Genomic DNA, 25,156 nt, shown 5'->3' on the forward strand with positions numbered 1-25,156 from the left:
CGAGCCCTTTGGTTCCTCTGCTGGCGGCTTTCGGCTGGACCCGGCGGCTTTCAGCTGGACGGGCGTGAGTGTGGATGCCGCGTTCATCTTGACGGCCTGGATTGTGGCTTGGGGCTTGAGCTGTTTTATTGTGGTGGCTCCAGCTGAGGAACGGCTGCGGCTTTCCAGTTACCTTGGCAGTTTTTGTGGGGCGTGCTGCGCCCCAGGTTTGCTTCTGGGGTTGCCGCTGTCGCTGTCGCTTGGGTGAGGGGGCCTGTCTGGGCATCGTTGCTGCTGCTGTCATCATCACTGTGGGCAGAGTTGGCGTCGTTGTCGCTGTTGTTGCTTTCGCCGGCGTGGCGGCTCCTGGTGGTTTTGTTCTCTGCTCGCTGCTGCACCTGGGCTGGGTCTCTGCTGCTGTTACTGCGACCTGCTACTATCAGCTGTTGCTGCCAATTGCTGTCTACTACTATCATCTGCCACTGCCATTTGTTATCATCTGTCGATTGCCTGGAACTGAATTGCCGTCGATGCTTTGGTCGTGGGTGTTGCCGCTGTTACTACAGCCTTGATTGTTCTATCATTGACCTGAGTCTGGACATCGCCATCATTATTGTTATTTGTTGTTTTTAGGTTGTTGTGTTGTATGAGTGAGGACTGTTTGTGTGTATGTCAGTGTGTGTGTGTGTATGAATTTTTTGTGTTTTTAACATGTGCCTGGGAGAGAGGATTTTATGTGTAGCGGGGGGACTTTTGGGCCCCCGATTAACGTAGTGACGGGTAATGGGAGGTATGGTGTTAGGAGGAGAACAGGCCAGGTAAGGGGAACTCGTCCCAGACAAGTCGTGTCTGTGCCTTGTTCCGGTTCTCCTCATATCCACAGGATTTCGGGTTGTCCTATCAGCCAGCTCTCGGATCTCCAAGTGCTGCTTTTAAATGCCAGGTCGGTATATAATAAAACCTCCCTAGTCCATGATATAATTGTGGATGAGGGTGCCAACCTGGGTGGGGGAGCAGGGAGGAGTTGCCCTTTCCCAGCTTTGCCCACCCGGGTATATGGTTCAGCACTGTGGTAGATCCGAGGGCCGGGGAGGGGGGGTCGCTGTGGTCTATAAGAGTTCTTTTCTTCTCACCAGGCACCCTGTCCAGACGGCGACTGGCTTGGAGTGTCTCCACCTTGTGATGGGCCAGCGAGACAGATTGGGAATTCTGTTGGTGTACCGCCCACCTTGCTGCCCAACAGCTTCCCTAACTGAGCTGACCAAGATAGTCTCGGAGGTGCTGTTGGGATCCCCTAGACTTTTGGTACTGGGGGATTTCAACATCCATGCCGAGGCTGTCTTATCTGGAGCAGCTCAGGACTTCATTGCCGCCATGACAACAATGGGGCTGTCTCAATTTTCTACTGGACCAATGCATGTGTCAGGACATACTCTTGATTTGATCTTTGCCACTGGACATGGAGATGGTGATCTGCAGGTGGGGTGTTTTTCATCTACCCCATTGTCATGGACAGGTCACCGCCTGCTGAGATTTAGGCTTACAGCATCCCTTTCCCTCTGCAAAGGTGGGGGACCTATTAAGTTGGTCCGCTCCCGGAGACTAATGGATCCTTTGGGTTTTCAGAAGGCTCTGGGAGATTTTCCGGCTGATAAGACTAGTGCTCCTGTCGAGGCCCTGGTCGAACTGTGGAATACGGAAATTACCTGGGCTGTTGACACGATCGCTCCTGCGCGCCCCCTTCTATGTAGAGCTCATACAGCTCCGTGGTATACCCCGGAGCTGAGAGTGATGAAACAAGAGAGGAGGAGGCTTGAGTGCAGATGGAGGCAAACTCCTGACGGATGCAATTATGCTTTGGTAAGTGTCTCCACTAAGTTGTACATAGAAGCGGTAAGGGCAGCAAAAAAGTGTTATTTTGCTGCCACTATTAGATCATCTTTATGCCGCCCAGCGGAGCTTTTCAAGATAGTACGTGGGCTTTTACACTCTGGCCTTCAGGATATCACAGAGTCATCTGAAGCCCGCTGCAACGAGTTTGCGGGGCACTTCCAAAATAAAATCGCATGCATCCGTAGGGACCTCGACTCTACTGTTAGGACAGTTGAACCCATTGAGGTACCTAGATCACGGTCTTGTCCTCAATTATTGGATGAGTTTCAGTCGGTGCAGCTTGAGGAAGTTGACAAGATGCTTGGACTGGTGCGTGCAACCACGTCGGTACTGGACCCTTGCCCCTCCTGGCTAGTTAAAGCTAGCCAGGCTGGAACTGCCGGCTGGGCCAAGGAAGTGATCAATGCCTCCTTGAGAGAGGGAGTTGTCCCTCGCTGTCTCAAGGAGGCTGTAGTGAGACCTCTCTTGAAGAGGTCGTCCTTGGACCCAGATAATTTGAACAACTATCGACCGGTAGCAAATTTTCCATTTCTGGGCAAGGTCTTGGAACGGGTGGTTGCCAGCCAGCTCCAGGCGCTCTTGGATGAAACCGATTATCTAGATCCGTTTCAATCCGGTTTTAGGCCCGGTTTTGGCACAGAAACAACCTTGGTCGCCCTGTATGATGACCTTTGTCGGGAGAGGGACAGGGGGAGTGTAACTCTGTTGATTCTCCTTGATCTCTCAGCTGCTTTTGATACCATCGACCATGGTATCCTTCTGGAGTGACTCGCGGAGTTGGGAGTTGGGGGTACTGCTTGGCAGTGGCTTTGCTTCTACTTGGCGGATCGTCTCCAGAAGGTAGTGCTTGGGGAGCATTGCTTGATACCCTGGACTCTCCATTGTGGAGTCCCTCAGGGATCGGTTCTGTCCCCCATGCTTTTTAACATCTACATGAAGCCTCTGGGTGCGGTCATCCGGAGTTTTGGAGTGCGTTGCCATCAGTATGCTGATGACACGCAGCTCTATTACTTCTTTTCATCTTCTTCAGGTGAGGCTGTTGATGTGCTGAACCGTTGCCTGGCCATGATAATGGACTGGATGGGAGCTAATAAACTGAAACTCAATCCAGACAAGACTGAGACGCTGTTGGTGAGTGCCTTTTCCGCACAGATGGAGGATGTTCATCCTGTTCTGAATGGGGTTACACTCCCCCTGAAGGAACAGGTTTGTAGTTTGGGGGTTCTTTTCGATCCTTCCTTGTCACTTGAGGCTCAGGTAGCCTCGGTGGCTCAGAATGCGTTCTACCATCTTCGTTTGGTAGCCCAACTACGCCCCTATCTTGGCGGTGATGACCTTGCCTCAGTTGTTCATGCTCTAGTGACCTCTAGATTGGATTACTGTAATGCACTCTACGTGGGGCTGCCCTTGAAGACGGTTCGGAAGCTGCAGCTAGTGCAAAACACAGCAGCCAGATTATTGACGAGGACCAATCGGTCCTCACATATTACACCTGTTCTGGCCCGTTTGCAGTGGCTGCCGATTTGTTTCCGGGCCAGATTCAAGGTGCTGGTATTGACCTATAAAGCCTTACATGGTGTGGGCCCGCAATACCTGATGGAACACCTCTCCCGCTATGAACCTACCCGTACACTTCGTTCGACATCTAAGGCCCTCCTCCGAGTACCGAGTCATCGAGAAGCTCGGAGGGTAATGACAAGATCCAGGGCCTTTTCTGTGGTGGCCCCCGAATTGTGGAACAGTCTCCCCGAGGAGGTATGCCTGGCGCCTACGTTGTTATCCTTTCGGCGCCAGGCTAAAACCTTCCTATTTTCCCAGGCATTTTAAATACATTTTAATATGCTTTTATGTATTTTAATGCTCTAATGCTTTAGTTATCTTAAATATTATTTAGTGTTATTATGCATTTGTATTTTATATCTAGTGATTTTTGCTGACTTATTGTATTATTGTATGTTGTACACCGCCCAGGGAGCCATTGGCTATGGGCGGTTTATAAATGAAATTAAATAAATAAATAAATAAATGTAGGACGTATCTTGTAAAAAATCTCTGGAGGTCATGAGCCATGGGATTTGGTGTTACATCGCTCTGGTTCAGACATACTTTGTATGTCTTAGTGCAATGAAGCAGCTTTTAATGAACAGAAGTAAGAGAAATTGTGGTCCCAGGCACAATGCAATATGAATTAATTATATGCATTAAAAATGTACAGCCCAGACTTCCGGGAAGTGGTGCTGGCTGGTGGTTGTCTCTGAGGGAGCTCTGCCTCAGAGGAAGCTTTTTTCAGGTTAAAAGCCAGCCAAGAGGAATCTTGGACTGGCTTAAATGTTCTCCAAGGTATAGGAGAACCGATCAGATCTTCCACAAGACTTCGTTGAGCTGTCGGCGGCTGGAATTGATCAGGAAATTCCTGAGATAAGAAGGCAAGCCGATCGGCTGAAGACGGAGTCAGGAATTCCACGCAAGCTGAACTGGAATAAAGCGAAGCGTTTTTTCTTCTCTCAAAAAAAAACGTTCTTAACCAGAGAGCCCACTTCTGCCTAAACCTTATCATTCGGCTTAAATTACTGCAATAAAAGGGATTTGTTTATGAATCAGCAATTGAGAAACCTGGGTGAGTCATACTTTTTCTCTTTTAAATATAATTAAGGAAGAAAGAAAATATAAACAACTTATATACTTTTTTTACGACAAAAAGCTGGCTTGAATTTGGACTTTTAAAGTTTAAAAACGGATGAGAGGTAATTATTATATTTTGGACTATTTTTCTCTTTGGACTATTTCTTGTTGGATGAATCCGCTGCTCGTATATGCTACTAATTGTTTAGTCTTGGCAACCAGAATTGTTTTGCATTCTTGGAAGCAGATAAGGGCTGTGTTGTGCTGGCTGGATTTCAATAATAGGCCTGGAATATTAACTCTTCTTTTTGGTGGAGGGAAAAAAAGAAAAGAAATAGACTGCCCTTAGGTTCTGAAACAGTGATTAATATTAGAAATTAAAGGCCTCTTTTTGAAAATGACAACTAAAAAAACAACCAAGGCCCAGGGGCGAAGAGGTTCTATTGATACACAGGAAGAGGATATACCCCCAGAAATGTTTCAAAAAATAATGGAAGGGATTAATGCTATAAAACAGGAAATGAAACAGGAAATGAAAACTGAATTGACAGATATAAAAGACTATATTAAAACACAAGTGGATGAGATTAAAGGGACAATTGGGCAAATAAAGGAAGATGCAAAAAATACTAAAGAAAAGGTACAAACCTTGGAGAATAGAACAGATATACTAAATCTGGAACTAGAAAAAAATTTGGACTATTTAGCTGTGACTGAAATGAGAAATAAAGAGCATTGTTTGAGATTCCGTGCAATCCCTGAGGAAACAGGTGAAGACATTAGAGATAAAATTGTTAATGCTTTAGTAAAATTTCTGGACTTGAATGAAGATAGGATGGAATTTGAAATAGACAAAGTTTATAGAATTAACTCCAGATATGCAACAATGAAAAAAATTCCAAGAGATGTGCTTGTTCATTTCGTAAAGAAGACGACCAGAGATATGGTTTTACAGCAACACTTTAAATATACCTTTAAAATTGATGGTAAGGAAATACTGGCGATGAAGGAAATTCCTATTAGACTTTTACGTAAGAGAAAAGAATATGCTTTCCTTACAGAAAAACTTAAGCAATGCAAAATTCAATTTAGGTGGGACGTTCCAGAAGGAGTGATTTTTACATTCAGACAACAGAAATACAGACTGAATACTGTTCAAAAAGCAAGGGACTTCTTGAGAAAAGCTTCAAAAGATATGGAAGAAGATAAACTCAAAGATATGGATATAGTTCCTGGGAAACAAAGTCAACAAGGATACGCAGAGGAGGGGAAGGAAGATGATGGATCAAAAGGAGCATCAGGCAAATTTTAAAATACACGCTTAATGATGGATTACAAATACCTAACTTGGAATATAAATGGAGCCAACACGGCGCAGAAGAGAAAGAAAGTGTTTCATTATTTGAAAAAATTAAAATTGGATATAATTTGTCTACAAGAAACTCATATTCAGAAGAAAGATTCCAAATATTTGATTTGTAAAAATTTGGGTGAAGAATTTATTTCAGCTGGACCAAAAAAAAAAAATGGAGTTGTTCTCTATATTAACCCACAATTGCTTCCTAAATTGGTATTATTGGACGATAGTGGTAGATTTGTGGGGGTTGAAATTACTTTACAAGGTACAAACATTTTGATAGTGGGTATTTATGCCCCCAATGAAGATAAAACAAGGTTTTATACAGGACTTATGGAAAAATTGTCAGAGTTTTCATATGAGCATTGGTGTGTCATGGGTGACTGGAATGGGGTAATCTCACCAAAAATTGATAGGCTTTCTGAAAAAAATATCAAAGAGACACAAGGTAAATTACCGAAGATTTGTTTTGAACTCATGGAACATTTAGAATTGGTGGATACCTGGAGATATATAAATGATAATGCAAAGGAATTTACTTATTTTTCAGAAAGACATAAAACATTTTCGAGGATTGATATGATTTGGATGTCAAAAATTTTAGCGAAGGATATTTTTAAAATGGATATATTACCAAAAACTTTTTCGGACCACAATCCTGTGATATTAACTTTAAAAAAAAAAAATCTTGGATTTAGATGGAGACTAAATGAATCTTTATTACAGAATGATAAAGTAGTACAAGAATGTAAGAAGAAATTAAAGGAGTTCTTTGAATATAATTTATATAAAGGAACAAGTGAAAATATTGTTTGGGATACTAGTAAGGCATTTATGAGGGGATACTTTATTAAATGTAATTCTGAATTAAAAAAAAAGAAACAACAGAAAATGCAATTAATTTTGGAAGAAATAAAACAAAAAGAGGAAGAATTGAAAAAGAATCCAGCTAAAGTTTCTATTGTAAATCAAATTAAAATGTTACAGAAGCAAGTATCAGTGTTGACAGTTAGAGAAATTGAAAGGAAATTAAATTTTGCTAAACAAAGGACTTTTGAATTTGCAAATAAACCTGGGAAATGGTTAGCATATAAATTAAGAAAAGAACGTCAAAAAAATATTATTTTAAAGATACAAGAAGGAGATGAGACGCTGACAGATAATGTAAAAATCAAAAAGATTTTTCATCAATATTACTCAACATTGTATAAGTGTCAAGAAATTCCATCTGAAAAAATAGAAGAGTATTTATCTAAACAGAATTTGCCGAAAATTACAGATTTTCAGAGACAAGTTATTAATGACCCTATTACGTCAAGAGAGATATCTGAAGCTATAAATAAAATTAAATTAGGAAAGGCGCCAGGACCAGATGGGCTATCTGCAATGTATTATAAATGTTTGGAGGAAGAACTCTTGCTACCCTTACAGTCTACAATGAATTCTATTTTGCAAGAGGGAAAGATACCGGATAGTTGGAAAAATGCTAATATAACATTAATACCTAAAGAGGACCAAGATTTAACTAAAACAAAAAATTATCGGCCAATATCTCTACTGAATAATGACTATAAAATTTTTACAATGATTTTGGCTGAAAGATTGAAAATAATATTGCAACAATTTATTCAGGAAGATCAATCAGGGTTTTTACCTAAAAGACAATTACGTGACAACGTCAGGAATGTTTTGAATGTGTTGGAATATTTAGAACAACGAAATGATAAACAAGCAGCTTTGATTTTTTTAGATGCTGAAAAAGCATTTGATAATTTGAATTGGAAATTTATGTTCCAGGTTTTGGAGCAAATGGATTTTGGAGACAACTTTATAAAATGGATCAGATCGATTTATACATCACAGAAGGCCCAGATAATTGTTAATGGAGACTTAACGGATTCATGTGAAATACAAAAGGGTACAAGACAGGGATGTCCATTATCTCCCCTTTTATTTATTCTGGTTTTAGAAGTGCTGCTTAGAGATATAAGGCAAGATAAAAGGATTTCGGGATTAAAAATAAAAAAAGAAGAATATAAATTGAGAGCATTTGCTGATGATTTGATAATTGTACTAGAAAACCCTTTGGAAGGAATTCATATATTGATGGACAAATTAAAAGAATTTGGACCGTTAGCAGGATTTAAGATCAACAATCAAAAAACAAAGATGTTGGTGAAAAATTTAACTTTAAGGGAACAGAAAGAGTTAATGGACAAGACAGATTTTACAATAGAAAAAAAGTTGAAATATCTAGGCATCATCATGACAAATAAAAACTCAAAGCTGTTTCATAATAATTACGAAAAATTATGGACAGAGATTAAGAAAGACTTGCTAAGATGGGATAAACTACAACTGTCATTAATGGGTAGAATATCTGTGATAAAAATGAATGTATTACCGAGAATGATGTTTTTGTTTCAAACAATACCTGTAATATCCTCTGATTTACCTTTTAAACAATGGCAAAAAGATATTTCTAAATTTGTATGGCAAGGAAAAAAACCAAGAGTTAAATTTAAATTACTTCAAGACGCTAAAGAAAGAGGAGGACTGGGATTACCAAATTTGAGACTTTATTTTGCTGCCTGCTGTTTAGTCTGGATAAAGGAATGGATCTTATTGAGGAATAAAAGACTATTGGATTTGGAGGGCCACAATCTGAAGTGGGGATGGCATGGATATCTATGGTATGACAAAGTAAAAGTAAACGTAGACTTTAACAATCATTTTATAAGACGTTCTCTGTTGAAAATATGGAATAGATACAAACCAAGGTTTTATTCGAAAATACCATTATGTGTCTCAAGTCAAGAAGCGTTTTATAGAAGAGAATTGTCTGGAAAAGAGAAATGGTTAACTTATCAAGAACTATTAGAAAATGTACATGGAGAATACACAATGAAAGAGAGAGAACAATTGATAAAGGAAGGATATAGTTTTCATTGGTTTGCCTATTTACAATTGTTAGAAAGATATAAAATGGACAAGAAAATGTATGGGTTTGAAATAAGTAAATCTGATTTTGAAATAGGTTTGTATACAAATGATGAAAACATAATTGCAAAAATGTATAAACTTTTATTGAAAATGGATATGGAGGAAGAACAAGTAAAAGAGTGCATGGTAAAGTGGGCAAAAAATTTTGGTCATAACATACAAATGGATCAATGGGAAAATATGTGGAAAAAAGGCTTGAAATTTACATTATGTTATAATCTTAAAGAAAATTTTTATAAAATGATGTACCGTTGGTACATGACTCCAGAAAAGCTGTCAAAAATGTATAGTAATGTCTCTAATGTTTGTTGGAAATGTAAACAACAAGGAAGGATCTTTTTATCATATGTGGTGGTCATGTAAAAAGGCGAAATTATTCTGGGCACAGATAGGTAGGAAGATGCAAAAAATTTTAAAGATAAATATTCAGTCAAAACCAGAATTTTTTTTACTGGGTTTTATGGATAAACAAATAGAAAAGAAATATGGAAGAATATTATTATATATGATTACGGCAGCAAGATTATTATATGCACAAAAGTGGAAAATGGAATCAATACCAACAATGGAAGAATGGCTACTGAAATTAATGGACTTAGTAGAAATGGATAAATTGACGTGTTTACTCAGAGAAAAATCGACAGATACATTCCTTAAGGATTGGAAGCCTCTCTTAGACTTTTTGTCGAAAGATCAAAATAAAATGATGATACTGGGATTTGATGATTAATTAAGACAGCTTATGGAGAAAAGGGATTCTGTATGTACATATTAAGGGACAGGTTTGATGTATATTATATACTTATAGCTGATCTGTGACAAATCGGAAGTCAACCATTTTATTTTTATTTTTTGTTGTAGTATTGTTATGTTTTTTCTTACTTTGTTTTGTTTGTTTTTTGGAAAAATTTGAATAAAAACTATATAAAAAAAAAAATGTACAGCCCATTTTAGTACTGTTTAAATAGAATACTAAATCTGAAATTACCCACACATGCCTTAAGGCAGGAGACCATATCAGAAAGCATCTCAATATCTTTTGAGAAACAGATTCAATCCAAAAGAGTTGCCTTTAACAAACTAAACAAGGGTTGAAAATTGCAATGAAAATGTGCAATGCGCCGACAAGTCCAATTTGTTTTCTCAGAAATAGGTGTCACTGAATTCAGGGATTTGCTTTCAAGTGAGACCCCCCCACACACACACACTACTATTGCCAAGGCAATCAGACAATGCACCCCATCTTCCTGGACCACAATGTGAAGGCAATTTCATTAATTCTTCAAACACGCTATCTTGAACAAATCCCCACTTTTTCAAGATAATTTGGTGGTGTTCCTTCCTGAACTTTGCTGCAAGGGGCAATGAAACCACTCTCTCAGTGCAGTGTGGGAAGACAGTGACACTCAGTTGCTTTGACTCATTCCTCTGTGCTTTAATGTTATATGAAATCTTTTAATTGCCTTATATTTGCTAGTTTGATATGTTATATATGCTTTTTTAATTTGCTCTTTTCACTTGGACTTACTTGTATTTTATTGTGTTTTATTATTGTAAGCCACCTTTCCCTATCTTTAAAGGCAGGATTTTTAAAAAGTTTTTTTAAAAAATAGGTGTTGCGTTGATTGACCTCAGTGATGATAAATCTGCTTTGGCTATGATGCATAGTTCACTGTGTGATCCTGATTGGCTGGGATTTCACAACAAGAGAAATTAAAAAGGCACCAGGAAAGCAGCAGATAGGGAGAACAAAGGTTTTGCAAAGAGCCACACAACAAAAAGAGTTTGGGGTTGTAGAGAACTCTTGATGCCTTGGAAAGCATTCTTATAATCTGTTCTTTTTGTGGGCAAAAATTTGGCACAGCCCTACATTAAATGTGAATGTTAAGGATTGGGGAAATTCCCAGAACTAATATAACAATTAATCTTCCTTGGTATTTTACATGTTCTTTTGGGCAACTTCAAAACAGAAATTACACACTTTCACGGGAGAACTTTCATCTGTGTTGTGTCCTTAATACTTCGTATTATAACATTTTTCAACAACTCTGTAAACATTATCTTAGTACTGTGGGACTGGGGCTGAGAGATAGTTACTTGGTCACTTCATGAGTTCACTTTAGCCACTGCAACCAGCTCTTACTATAACAACAATTCAAGATAGGATTGAGAATGATTAAAGCCCATTGACTTCTGTGGTCATAAATCCACTTAATTCTGGATTGTATTGTGGACTTAGATTAAAATTTGATAATCAGTGTCAGAGAGTTAAAAATAAATAAATCATGGTCCATTGTTTAGCATTATCTTCTATTATCTATTATTAATCTATATTTTAAATTTCTTTTTTAGGTACTCATGTCATGGAGGGTTCTGGAAGAATGCTTGTTTCTGCTGTGGGAGTTAATTCTCAAACAGGGATCATCTTTACTCTGCTAGGTGCTGGTGGAGAAGAAGAGGAGAAGAAAGATAAGAAAGGTATAAATTTGATCACACCTTTTCCCCAATAGCTGTACTGATTACATAAGTCTGATATATAAAATACTTATGTTGTAGTATTTGGATTTATTACAGTTCAATCCAATCATTTTATGAGGCCTGGCCTGTGATGGCCACAAATTCCATGTGCTAGATGGGCATCAAAATATTATTTTGAACTGTATACATTTTTTAAAAGTGAGAAAAATAAGAAAATGATCCTACACTTCATACACTCTAGCTGAATGTGTTTGTGAATCACATTTTGCTTTATATTTGCCACAGTTCTGGGAGGAATGGTGATATATAAATTTAATAAATAAATAAAGTAAGTAAGCTGGGGTGGAAAGACTTACAGATTAAGCTTTATAGTTAATTGAGTACTCTAGTCAAAATTTAGTAATTTCTTGTTTTTGTAAGTTCTTGCCTCACATGTGAGACCTACATTACATTGTTCTGATTGCAGATTTTATATTTTGATTTAAAGCTGTAGTTATTTACAATTGTCCCATATTTTATTGTGCACAATTTATATTCTACTGAATGTTAGAATACAACTAGAAAAAAAATGGAAATGGTCTGCCTTCAAGTCGATTCCAGCTGATGGCGACCCATGATAAGCGGTATTCAGAGGTGGTTTACCATTTCCTTCCTCTGAGGCTGAGAGTAGGTGACTGGCCCAAGGTCACCCAGTGAGCTTCATGGCTCTTTGGGGATTCGAACCCTGGTCTCCCAGGTCATAGTCCAACACTCTAACCACTATGCCACACTGCATCTTTAACATACAACTAACATTTATTAAAGTTTTGTTAATTTAGTAAACAGAACCAGTCCAATTATCTGAATAGCGCCTTCTACTTTTGTAGTTGAAGGGGACTAATTTTATCTTTGTATGGATGGATGTATGGGATGGATCCAAACATTCAATTCTCTGAGTGGAAGGTGCTTCCATGAACAGAACTCTCCTTCCAACCCCAGAACAGAACATTTGGATCCAACCTATGCCTACAAGATAGGCTGACTGAAAGTGTCTCTTTTGTAGAACATTTCTTGGAGAGAAAGCCCTTTATGTTTCATGGAAAGTTATGTGAAAATCAATCTTTAATTTTCAGAATCAGGTAGCCAGATCTTTAAAAATCTGTTTACCTTAATGAAAATTAAAGCCAGAAGAAACTCAAGACTACATAGGGAGAAAATAATAACAACAGGGTTCTGTTCAAGTTTCTTTTCCCTATAGTTGTTTACTGTGGCTGATTCAAGTGCTGCATTTCTCATTTAAATAAATTATTTCTTTTATCAAACTATGCATCATTGGTATGGGAATGGTTAACAAAAAACTTTTTGATAACATATATTCTTATCTTTCACAAAACTCAAAGTGTACCCTATGCCCAGTGTCCCTCTGCTTATGTCACACAGCCTTAATCCAGTTAAACTGAAGTCCACGTGATTACAATCCAGAGCAGAGACTACCACATCTGTGACAGCTACCCTGTGCACTATTGCATGTCATGTTACTCTTACATCTGTGCAGAATAAGAATAAAAGAAATCTGATGCACATGTGCAATCCTCTTCATGAACACAGTTTTCTTACACTTCTAAATATGGAAGGACAGTTTGTGTGACATCAGATCTGTGCACATGTTTTAGTATTGTGGGCAGCGGCAGCACTCCACACACTGAGATTGAGATCCTATTGATTTCAGTTGGATTAAATAATATATATTGCGGGTGTAGTTCTAGGATGCTTTTGCCTAGCATTAGACTAGATATATCTAAACTTGAACAAAGCGAACAGTAATTGCCAAGGAAGTGTAGTCAGCTGTAATTGGTGTACAGAATATTTCATTTTGTTTGAGACAGAAAAATGTAATTTTTGCAGTTTTCTCTACACACGAGGTATACAGTAAACTCTAGGTTTATGTTACTCAGGTTGTTATATACATTATCTGTAAGTAGATTAATCTTGCTATGTTACATGTAGTAACAATATGATCAATTGGGATTAAAATGCATCTTCTCAGAAAACAATGACAGGTGACTGAGGGCTTTACAGCTACTGCTAATATATTTTAAGCAGACATTGTGAAATAGAAGGGCACACAATTAATTTTCACATAGCCTGCCACAGTCTACAGTTCGGGCCTGCTTTTCTGGGACAAGATCCTATTTAATTCTTTATAATGTATCCTCTTTCATCATACAATGTATATTCCTCGTTGACCTGTATTTTAAAAGGTTTTTTTTTAAAAAGACACCTACCAATCTACCCCACCTACAGATGGATAGATGAAAAAAAAAGATTCATGTTTGTCATATAACTTTCATAAAACATCATTACACATCCTATAAAATATCTAACAAAATGCTTTCAAAATTCATTCTTCAACCATTCAAGCAAGTCTCCAGTGACGTAACAATCAGGCTGCATGGAGCTGCAATCCTCCCAGCACTGTTCCTGTGCACACACTATTTTTTTAAACAGGGCTTGTGCATGATTCAAGCATGAGCCCCACTGAAATGAACTGTGGCTGTGCAGCAACAGTGCTCATTAGATTATGTCCCTAATTTCTAAGCTCAAACATCATACATTAATTGTATGTATGCTTGCAGCTTTCCGAAAGCCTACCAGTCATATGTGTTTGCATTTTAGTTTTCTCTGGGTGTAGGTGTTTCTTCCTCATTAACATTTTATAAAAATCATCATGCAGGTATGAAACAGGAGGATGGACATCAGCTTCCAGATAGAGTAAGAACCCTACCATATCAGAGGAAAGGCTGAGGCTTTTAACTGGGGCTCTTCCACCAATGATAATGCAAAAAAGACCTGAGTGAATGGTCAAGAAAATGTCTCTTTCCTGTTTTGATTGGAATTCAAAAAGGAATTTCAGTTTGAACTACTTTTTAACCATGTTTGTTTGGTTATTCCCTAAACAAACTACTGCAAATATTTCAGAAATGTTCATTTAAAATATGAACTTGTAAAAGTAAATTAAAAATAAAAGTTAACAACTTTTAATTTCCCCCTACATATTAATACAAAATGTCCAACCTAGTGGGTGAACTGGAAATCTGACTTCAGTGGGCAGACTGAGGTTGGTGTTAGGCAGGCACAGAAACAGCTGATGAGTTCAGGGGAATCTGAACTTGAAACCTGCTTTGCCTACCGAGATGTCCATTCATCAGACCATGTGGATTATTAGGGATGGGGGAGGACAGACTCGGAGCTTAATAAACATAAGATGAGCCCTGCTGGATTAGACCACATGCATATCTAGTCCAGCATTCTGTTTCCCATAGTGGCCAGTTTGATTCCTCTGAGAACCCTACAAGCAAGGCAGAAAGTCTTCTACTGCAGTTCCCCCAGTGAGTGGTAATTCAGAGGCATGCTGTCTTTGATCCTGGAAGTAGCATACAACCATTGCACCAAGTAGCCATTGATAATTCCTCTTTGTATTTTTTTGAATGTTAAAGCTATCTAAAGCCAGTGACTATGTCACCACATTCTGTGGCAGTAGATTCCATAAATTACCTTTGTGCTGTGTGAAGGAGTACTTCCTTTTGTCTGCCTTGAATCTCCTGCCAATCAGCTTCATTGAATGACCCCAACCTCTCATGTCATAGCAGTACCTGTGCTAAGTTAGGACTGGCTGGCTGAGCTCTAGAAGTCCTGCAACAATGGGAAAAAAGAGAACATCCAGCCACACCAGAAAAGGAAGAAGTCTGGCTCCTGCCTGTTCAGACTATGTGGGCCAGAGTCTACACATTATCTGAACCAAGACCAGACCATCATCCCCACTCATGCAGTTGTCCCCCCCAAAATGTTAAGATGGCAGTTTGAGGGACTGCACTTGATGGTGAGCCTCCTGCTAGTGTGTGAGTTTTAGCAGATATCAGACTTTTTGTTCTCTAGAATTCCATGGTACCATCATAACCTTAAACATTTAATACCAGAAAAACAACTCTTAAGATCCGACAATAAGTGTTGGCTCAAGACATGATTTATATGACACTGAAAATGAATTTCTGAAAGTTTGACACAAAGTTTGTACAATATTCCAGTACAAAATAAATTTAAAAGTTCTGTGATATAGCTAACAAAACTACTTTAGATCATTTATTCATTGCAGATTATTCACTCAGCTCTAGCACAGCTAAATTCCAATCAATACAAATCTGTTGGGAACTTTTGCTTCCTCCTGATGTGAAGGAACTTCTTGCCTGATCTAGTTCCCCTTTCTGAAAGAAAAACTGCTGACATTTTAGAACTGTGACTGACTTGATTTTATTTTCTGTCATCATCCAATGCACAATGACACACAGAATTGGTAAAAAAAAAAAGCTTAGTAAATTAAATGTAAAACAAAATAGAGTGCCAAACATGCCTAGTGGTTACACTCTGGGGGTTTCCCAAAATCACTGTTAAATGTAACACAGGAAAATTTGCTCTATTATTTTAAAATGAATGAAGGATTTAAATAGGGCACTTTTTAGATGCATCAATAAATAAAGTAGATTAGTTCTAGAAAATGTAATATTGTAATTGTTTATTGGTGGTCCTGAGAAATGCAGGTGCTTAAATGTTACTTTATTTTTTCTTATGCTTCAAATTAAAACTTTTAAAAAGAAAAAGAAAAAAGAAGGCATCTTACGAATGTCTGCCTAGAGGAGCAGAGGAATTAGAAGTACTGTGTAAAGTCAGTTTTTCACCAACTCTGTTAACTCTGTTAAATGTCTTTCACATTTACTTTTATAATATTCCACGTATGAGTTTTTGTTCCCCACTCTTGTAACATTCTTGTAGTAACATTCATTTTTAGACATTATGTTGCTTACTTTAAAACGAATCTGTTTTGGAGAGAAGAAAATGAAACCACATTAGTCCATAAATGTTATTGTTTCTGTCATGTGAATTTGTTCATATTATTATGATTTATTCTTTTTTTCCTTTTATTCATTATTACTCAGTAGATTCTTCCCATACCTCCTTCCATCCTCCTTCAACTACAGATGGGGCAGCAGGTGCAAATGCCACTGATAATGCAAATGCCAGCTTAGTCAATGGTACGTTAAGAACACATAGCTTGTTTTTATTTGATGGATTTCTCTCCTAATTATATAAGCTTCCCTCTTTCTCTTATGAACTGCACAGATGTTGTATGTGCATGTGACTATTACCCTGTGAGAGCTCCTGTTGTATTGCAGCTTATAAGAGATGCCACAAATCCCACATGGTCATACTACCAGCCAAAATCTTTTGTTTCTCATTGAAGCAACAATGGGACGTGAACAAGTAGGAATTAAGGAATCTTTTACTGTTGATTCAAATGATTCAAAACAAACTACAAGTATCTGCCAAATCTACTTTTCCTCATAAGGTTTTCATTGTCAAACGGTTGTTTCCATGCTTTTCAATGTGTATTTGAAAGAGAGCATGATTTTAGATTTTGTTTTTCATTCTACTGTTCCAGTGTGGCACTCTCATAAGCATTCATAGTCTCATAGCTTTGGAAAACAATCCTGCTGGGGTCAGGAATCTGGCTTAAACACTACCAGTAGCATTGTAGTACTTTATTGTGCTTTTCCACAACATTTTGACCCAGCACTAAGCTAAGCATTTACTGTAGATGATGTTAGAAAGCAAGATATTGCTGTGAACTCCTGTGCATGTGCTTGGATATGGTTTCATATATCTTTTCTTTCTTTCAACAAATGTAACTTTACTTTGAAATTCTGAATGTGATTTTGGCCAGCTTCTTGACTCCATTTCTTAGCATGCCCATACTATAATCTGCCTCATAAGGAGATAAACTTATAGTAAGTATGAACGGGTGTATTTTGTCTCAAGTTTGGATAGAACACTTGCTTTTCTTAACTTACTGTAATATTACTTTTTGTACTTTTGGCATGTAAGTAATGAATTATTTCTGACACCACTAAACAGTAACAAAAGTGTGGATTTTATATAATGTTTATTCATTCTATTTATAATAGGACATATTCTGTATCCTGTAGAAAGTTTTTAAAAATGAATGTTAAATGTTTTTGGAGCACTGAAGGCAGGAAATCCTAAAGCAGAGATGAGGAACTTGTGGTACTCTAGATATTGTTGGACTCCAACGTTCATCAGACCCAACTAGCAAGATGGGATAATGGAAGGTGTAGTATAACTCCCATCTGAAGAGCCATAGGTTTCCCATCCCTGCTATAGATGTTTCCTATTCAATAAAATAACCTTGCCACTTCCATTCCAACACTTGGGCATTGGATGCAATCTGCTGAGGAGTTCTCCCCCACCATTCTAATAGTCTAAGCGGGAGAGCCACTCAGGCATGCAGTATGCTCTTGCACAGGCCCCAGTTGTTGGAGTTGCACAGAATAACTCTCTGGTGGGTCGTGCTTTTTGGAAACATGGCATTTGGCCACAATATAAAGAGCCATAAAAAGAGAAAGAGACATGAACTTTACAAGAGGTGAAATAAACCATGCTCAGATTTTGTCCAGGACCAAATTGCAATTTACATGTTGACAAAGCCCAGTAGAATTTTTTGCCTTTTCTTTTCCAAACAGCTGTCTACTGTTCACAAATAGCTTTTGAAGGTTCCATCAGCTTCAGAAAAGTTTGCTGTGTGGTGAGGCAGTGCTATGTGAGGGGGAAAAGGTCTGTATCCCTCTTAGGCGTACAGAACTGGTTTCATAGGGTTATATTCAATGTAGTGGTAAGGAGATTGTTCCATCAGTGCAAGCATTTCTGCTTGCCCAGTGGAATGATCTGCCTTCTCCTCCCCCTATGAGCTGTTTTGGGGGTTCACCTGACCCTCAGAAGCAGATTGGGGGAATGTGGGGGTGGAATCCTTACACTGGCCTCCAGTAGCACAAAGAGTTGAATAAGACCCATAGTTCTTTGGCTCCTGGTGAATATGAATACAATACAATCATATTACTAGATCTGAACACACTATCATTCCATTCTTTCCGTTGCTGAAACATATTGAAAACAAAACCTTCCCAAACTTGGTAAATCACACTCTTAATGTGATCACAATTCACAAATAATCCCTTAGGGAACTATGAAGACTTGTTGTACAACAAAATTGGTCTCTGTTTAGCTCAGCATGAGACTGTATTTGAGAGATGGGAGTTTGAAAATGATAGCACCATTCTGTCAGGCTCATCTGCAAAAGTTCTTTTACAGACAAAGAAATCAAACCTTCTTCAGGAGGCTTCAGCAGTCTATTAAGAAAAGACCTATCCTATAAGTGACTAGCCTGGCTCTGACACAAAATACATTTAGCTGTGCTCTGCATTTTAAAGAGAATCATTACTTTTACCAGGGGTAGCTAACATGGTGCCTACCTTGGACTACGACCCTCATCATGCCTGGCCATTGGCCATACTAGTTCAGACTAGGGAAGGAAAGATCTGTCAATTTTGGGTCTCTCAGTTCCTCATTTTTCCAATCTTTAATTAAGTTCTCCACATTTCTGCTGCAACTTGCATTTTAGTACAAATTTCTCCTAATAAACATATTTTGTAGACAGTTTTGACTAATGGACACAATTTTGCAAGCCATTTGTTGCATGCTATTTCCACTTATATATTTATTTTTATGCACACTTTTCTCTAATATATGCATTTTTGTAAACATTGGTTGTTTGGCAAACTACATAGCAAAATTCAAATAAGTGCAAATATCGAAGGATGGCTATGTTTTGGTTCTCATATTGTTTCAGAAAATGTCAATTTGATAGATTTGGCTTGAAATGTGAACAGAATTGAAATTCTCACCCATCCCGAGATGGGACTAATGTGAACTGAAGTATTAACAACATCTAGAGGGCACCTTGTTGGCTATCCCTGACTTACACATTTAAAATTTAATGTATGGTAGGATTTGAATCTTGGCCTCCCAGAACCTAGCCCAACCCTCTAACCTAGAACAATCAGTGGGGGGAGCTCTGACAACTGCCCTGGGCTCCAGGCACCTGTAATGGATCACAGCTTTAGTTCTAGATAATTTCAAAAGAGCCAAATAATATCTTGGGATTTTGGCTTCAGTCTGGAAATTAGGTCTCTGATGGTACTAAATTATGTGGAATGTAGAGTAATTTCTGTGTTTACTGTGACATGCATACAGTTGTCAAAAATCACTATTCCAGTATAGCTTGTCTTCTCCAGTGCAACAATTTAAATTGTAGATCCAGTTTGGCTGCTGTACTCTCGGTCATTCCCTTTATGTTCTGTTGCCATTACTTTAATAGTTTGTCACCTGATATAAACAATCCACCAGTAATGTCTGGAAGTACAAGACTAATGTGGCTGTTATAGTAACGATTGGTATGATAAAAAAAATCCCAGAATTTCAGTGCAACATTTTCCTGAACTGTTTACAATACTATGGCCTTAAGAACATAAGTCTAAACTTTGCATTTCTAATGCAAGTTAAAATTTTACTTTCTGCCAGAGTTTTGAAATTCTGAAAGATGTTAACTTGATTTCTGGTATCATCATTATTTATTTATTTATTTTATTTATTTTTAAAACTTATATACCGCCCGACTAGCAATAGCTCTCTGGGCGGTGAACATAGATACAATAAAATACAATATAATACAAAAACATCAGTCTAAAATCAAATTTCACAATCTAAAAACAGCAAAGGCTAAAATCAAATTACAAACATTACAATCATTAACAAAAAATTAAAATGCCTTGGAGTAGAGAAAGGTTTTAACCTGGCGCCGAAAGGATGATAGTGTCGGCGCCGGGTGAACCTCCTCGGGGAGACTATTCCATAGTTTGGGGGCCACCACTGAGAAGGCCCTTGATCTTGTCACTGCCCTCCGGGCCTCCCTATGAGTCGGGACCCGGAGGAGGGCCTTCGTAGCAGACCGTAGTGTACAAGCCGGTTCATAGCGGGAGAGGCGTTCCGACAGATATTGAGGTCCCGTGCCGTATAAGGCTTTATAGGTTAATACCAACACTTTGAATTTGGCCCGGAAGCGTATTGGAAGCCAGTGCAAGTGGGCCAAAACAGGTGTTATATGGTCAGACCGCTTCGTTCTTGTTAGCAGTCTGGCCGCCGCATTTTGCACCAGCTGTAGCTTCCGAACCGTCTTCAGAGGTAGCCCTACGTAGAGCGCATTACAGTAATCCAAACGTGAGGTTACCAGAGCATGTACTACCGATGTAAGATCCTCCTTACTCAGGTAGGGACGTAGCTGGGCTACCAATCGAAGTTGGTAGAACGCATTCCGTGCCACCGAGGCTACATGAGCCTCAAGTGACAGGGAAGAGTCTAGAACGACTCCCAGACTACGAACCTGTTCCTTTAGGGGGAGTGTAACCCCATCCAGGACAGGATATGTATCCACCATCTGACTGGAAAAACCATCCACCAACAGCATCTCAGTCTTATCAGGATTGAGTCTCAGTTTGTTAGTTCTCATCCAGTCCATTGTCGCGTCCAGGCAACGGTTCAGCACATCGACCGCCTCACCTGAGGAAGATGAAAAGGAGAAGTAGAGCTGCGTGTCATCAGCGTACTGGTGACAATGCACTCCAAAACTCCTGATGACTGCACCCAATGGCTTCATATAGATGTTAAAAAGCATGGGAGACAAAACCGAACCCTGCGGGACCCCACATTGGAGTACCCACGGTGTCGAGCAATGTTCCCCAAGCACTATCTTCTGGAGACGGCCTGCCAAGTAGGAGCGGAACCACTGCCACGCGGTGCCTCCAACTCCCAACTCCGCAAGCCTCTCCAGAAGGATACCATGGTCGATGACATCAAAAGCCGCTGAGAGGTCAAGGAGAATCAACAGAGTTACACTCCCTCTGTCTCTCTCCCGACAAAGATCATCAAACAGGGCGACCAAGGCCGTCTCAGTGCCGAAACCAGGCCTGAAACCCGATTGAAATGGATCTAGATAATCGGTTTCATCCAATAGCACCTGGAGCTGGTCAGCAACCACTCGTTCCAAGATCTTGCCGAGATATGGAACATTTGCCACTGGTCTGTAGCTGCTGAAATCCTCTGGGTCCAGGGAAGGCTTTTTCAGGAGTGGTCTCACTGCTGCCTCCTTCAGACAGCCAGGGACCACTCCCTCTCGCAAGGAGGCATTTATCACTTCCCTGGCCCAGCCAACTGTTCCCTCCTTGCCAGTTTTTATTAGCCAAGAGGGGCAAGGATCTAGTACCGAAGTGGTTGCACGTACCTGTCCAAGCACCTTGTCCATGTCCTCGAACTGAACCGACTGAAACTCATCCAACAAACCATGATAAGACTGTGCACCAGACACCTCACTAGGGTTAACTGCTATAAAATGAGAGTCTAGGTCCCGACGAATGCGTAAGATCTTATGCTGGAAGTGCTCAGCAAACTCATTGCAGCGGGCCACCGAAGTATCTACAGTGTCCTGAAGGCCTAGATGGAGTAGCCCTCGGACAACTCTAAAAAGCTCCACTGGGCGGGAGAGAGATGCCTTAATAGTGGTGGCGAAATATTTTTTTTTGCCGCCCTCACCGCTCCTATATACCGTTTGGTGAAAGCACAAACCAGCGTATAGTTGCATTCATCAGGAGTTTGTCTCCATCTCCGCTCAAGCCGCCTCCTATCTTGCTTCATCGCCCTCAACTCTGGAGTATACCAAGGAGCTGAATGAGCTCTGCAAAGGAGAGGGCGCGCAGGAGCGATCGTGTCGACAGCCCGGGCCATCTCCGCATTCCACAGATTAACCAGGGCTTCAACAGCAGCACCGGTCCTATCAGCCGGAAAATCCCCCAGAGCCCTTTGAAAACCTTCAGGATTCATTAGTCTCCGGGGGCTGACCAATTTAATAGGTCCCCCACCCTTGCGGAGGGAAAAGGTCGCTGAAAGTCTAAACTTCAGCAAGCAGTGATCTGTCCATGACAAAGGGAGAGATGTAAAACTCCCCACATCCAGATCACTATCCCCATGTCCAGTAACAAAAATAAGGTTGAGTGTATGCCCCGATATATGTGTTGGGCCACTAACATATTGGGACAGCCCCATGGTTGTCATGGAGTCCATGAAGTCCTGAGCCGCCCCAGACAAAGTAGCCTCGGCATGAATGTTGACATCCCCCAGTACTAATAGTCTAGGGGATCTCAACAATACCTCCGAGACCACTTCCGTCAACTCAGTTAAGGAAGCCACTGGGCAGCAAGGTGGGCGGTACACCAAAAGGATTCCTAGTCTGTCCCTCTGGCCCAACACAAGGTGCAAACATTCCAGACCAGTAGTTGTATGGACATGGTGCTTGGTGAGTGAGATGGAACTCTTATAGACCACAGCAACCCCACCTCCCCGACCCTCAGATCTACCATGATGCTGAACCAAATACCAAATAAATAAACATATTTAGTTACTAATCAATATGGAATATATTTTTTTAAAAAAGTTAAAGCTAATTTCAGGTCATTGGTGAACAGTATTCCTCATGGTTTTTGAAATGTTAAAAGCAGCTGAATGAAATGTTCTACCAGAGCTGCTATTTGCCCTGTAGGACAAAACATGCAGGGCACCCCACAATGCATGTATCTGCATTTCAGTCAGGAAAACAATATGGTGAAAAAAATAATCCTTCCTCTTGTGTTACAGTTCCAGATTAAACTGAGTCCCTCTCTCCAATACAGCTGTCATTAGCATTAAAAAAAATAGGGAACCCTGCTCATGGAACTCCAGTTGGCCCTTGCAATATGGGAGCATTTGCTTGCATTGTCAGTATTGTATTCTGCAAGGCCTTGGTGTGCACTGGAGAAGTGATAGCAATAACCAAAGTCTGGCCTGGCCCAGCCCTAAGCAGCTTCCCTTGGGTCCTTTTGGCTGAGCTTTAGAAGATGCCTCAGAGCAGTCATCTGAAGGTTTAAGAAGGCTTCCAAAGGTCTTATCTTCTAGTTGCTCCACTCCCCTGGGAGATCTGTCTGCAATCCTTAAGAACCATAGCTGATTCTGTGTGGCTGTGGAACAGGCGAGGCTATAAAGGTATTGTCTAGGGTTGCCAATCCTCCAGGTATGGCCTGGAATGCCCAGGAATTGAGCTGTATCTCCAGAAGAATCAAGCTTCTAGATCTGGCCTGGAGTTCAGGAATTGACATTTCTCTCTTGAGGCCAATACTGGAGGTATGTCAAGCTACCACTGTCTCACACCAGCATGTCCTCTCAGAGGCCTAAGCAAGAAGGTGCAGGAGACACAAAGGGGGCAGTTAATAGTCAGTAAAGAGAGGGGGAAATTATGGAAACTAGTCCTGGGAAAATGTTGCAAAATGGAGTTAGGAGATGGTAGAGGTGCAGAGACAGCCAGGCGTGACATAGAGGAGGAGCTGAGTATTCAAGAATAGTTCTCTGTATCTCTCTGTAGCTAAGCGTTTTGCAGCTGCCTGCTGACTTAGCCAGAAGAAGGCCTCTCTGTACTATACTGGTCAGTCATACGATTTTTCTTTCTTAGATTTAAACAAAAACATTCAAATCATGACAGACAGTGGTGGTGGTGAAGGACCTTCAGACAGTTGCTCAGTAAAAAAGAGAATGTGTTTGTGTAATTTTAATGATGAAGGGTGCAAGAAAGATGCATTCAAAAACTGGCTCCACAAAGTCAACACAGTTACAGCAAAATGCATTCTGTGCCAGCAAGGGTTTTCAGTTAAACATAAGGGAAAAAAACATAAGGAAGAAAAGCAGTGAAAAGCCATGCGGAAAGCATAAAACACAAGGAATTATAGAAACAACAGAAAAGAATGCCACAAATCTTACGTAGGGCCAGGTTACCACAGTATTTCCCACTATTAAAGTTGCACAAGCCAAGAGTGTGCAAACAAAATGCTTCCAAAATGTTGGCTGATTCTAAAAAAGCTTCTTGTGGGCAGACAAAAGCAACGAGCATAGCAAGAAAATATTTTGGCACTAAAATCACTAGAACTGTTGCTTAAGGAGTTGGATAATGCACAGTTTTTTTAGTTGGATCTGACGTCTCCAACAAGGAACACAGGAAATTCTTCCCATTACTTTTCTGTGACAGAGGGGATTAAACATGGCTTGCTTGATTTTTACAATAACAATGATGAGACAAGTGAGGCAATTGCAACACGGATCTCCAATATTCTATAGAAGAATGATCTTAGCATTAACAGTGTGTTTTATGTGGCTGACAATGCCTCTGTAAACTTTGGAAATTGCAAGTTTTAACAGAAATTAAAACAGTTTAATGACAGCCTGATAGAAGTGGGATGCAATTTTTTTTTAATCTACAATTGCCTCCAACATGGGATGAAGGCTTTGCGTTTTGATGCAGAAACACTTATTCTCAAGGCATACAGTGACTTTAGCTTCTCAGCCAAGAAGGTAGAGTTTCTTTTGGGGTTTTTTTGCGTTTGTGGAAATGGAACACAAAGATGTGCTTTGGCACTTACCAATAAGCTGGCTGTCACTTCTACCTGCTGTTGAACACATACTACAATATTGGCCTGCATTGAGGGCATTCAGAGGGGGAAGAAGAATGAGTGAAGATTGTGTGGGCACCTTTCAGTGAGGAAGAACACAAATCTCTCCCTCTTTGTTATGTTTACTTTTTGCACAATCTGATAATAATTTTTCAAGATGCTGTAAAGAAACTGGAATATAACAATGTCAGCTCCACAGAACTCCATGGTGTCATGGAAGGCCTCCATTCGAAACTGAAGAGAAGAAGAGAGGACAAGTTCTATGGAGGAGCAGAACATAGATCAGAGATGGATGAAGGTTTTCAGACAAATGCCTGAGGGTAGTGGCAGCCAAATGAAGAAACTGGTCTCTCTTGTA

At 39.8% G+C, this 25,156-nt stretch overlaps 1 protein-coding gene across 1 annotated transcript in view; it reads left to right on the forward strand.

Moving 5' to 3' along the window:
• Nucleotides 1–25,156, forward strand: part of ATP2B2 (ATPase plasma membrane Ca2+ transporting 2) — a 462,511-nt gene that overhangs the window by 280,632 nt on the left and 156,723 nt on the right. Inside the window, exons 6-7 of the mRNA XM_061618080.1 lie at nucleotides 11,207–11,332; nucleotides 16,303–16,398. Coding sequence (XP_061474064.1) covers nucleotides 11,207–11,332; nucleotides 16,303–16,398 — 222 coding nt within the window. The remainder of the gene's footprint in view (nucleotides 1–11,206; nucleotides 11,333–16,302; nucleotides 16,399–25,156) is intronic.

This window comes from Rhineura floridana, chromosome 3 (assembly GCF_030035675.1).
Source record: "Rhineura floridana isolate rRhiFlo1 chromosome 3, rRhiFlo1.hap2, whole genome shotgun sequence".
NCBI classification, from domain to species: domain Eukaryota; kingdom Metazoa; phylum Chordata; class Lepidosauria; order Squamata; family Rhineuridae; genus Rhineura; species Rhineura floridana.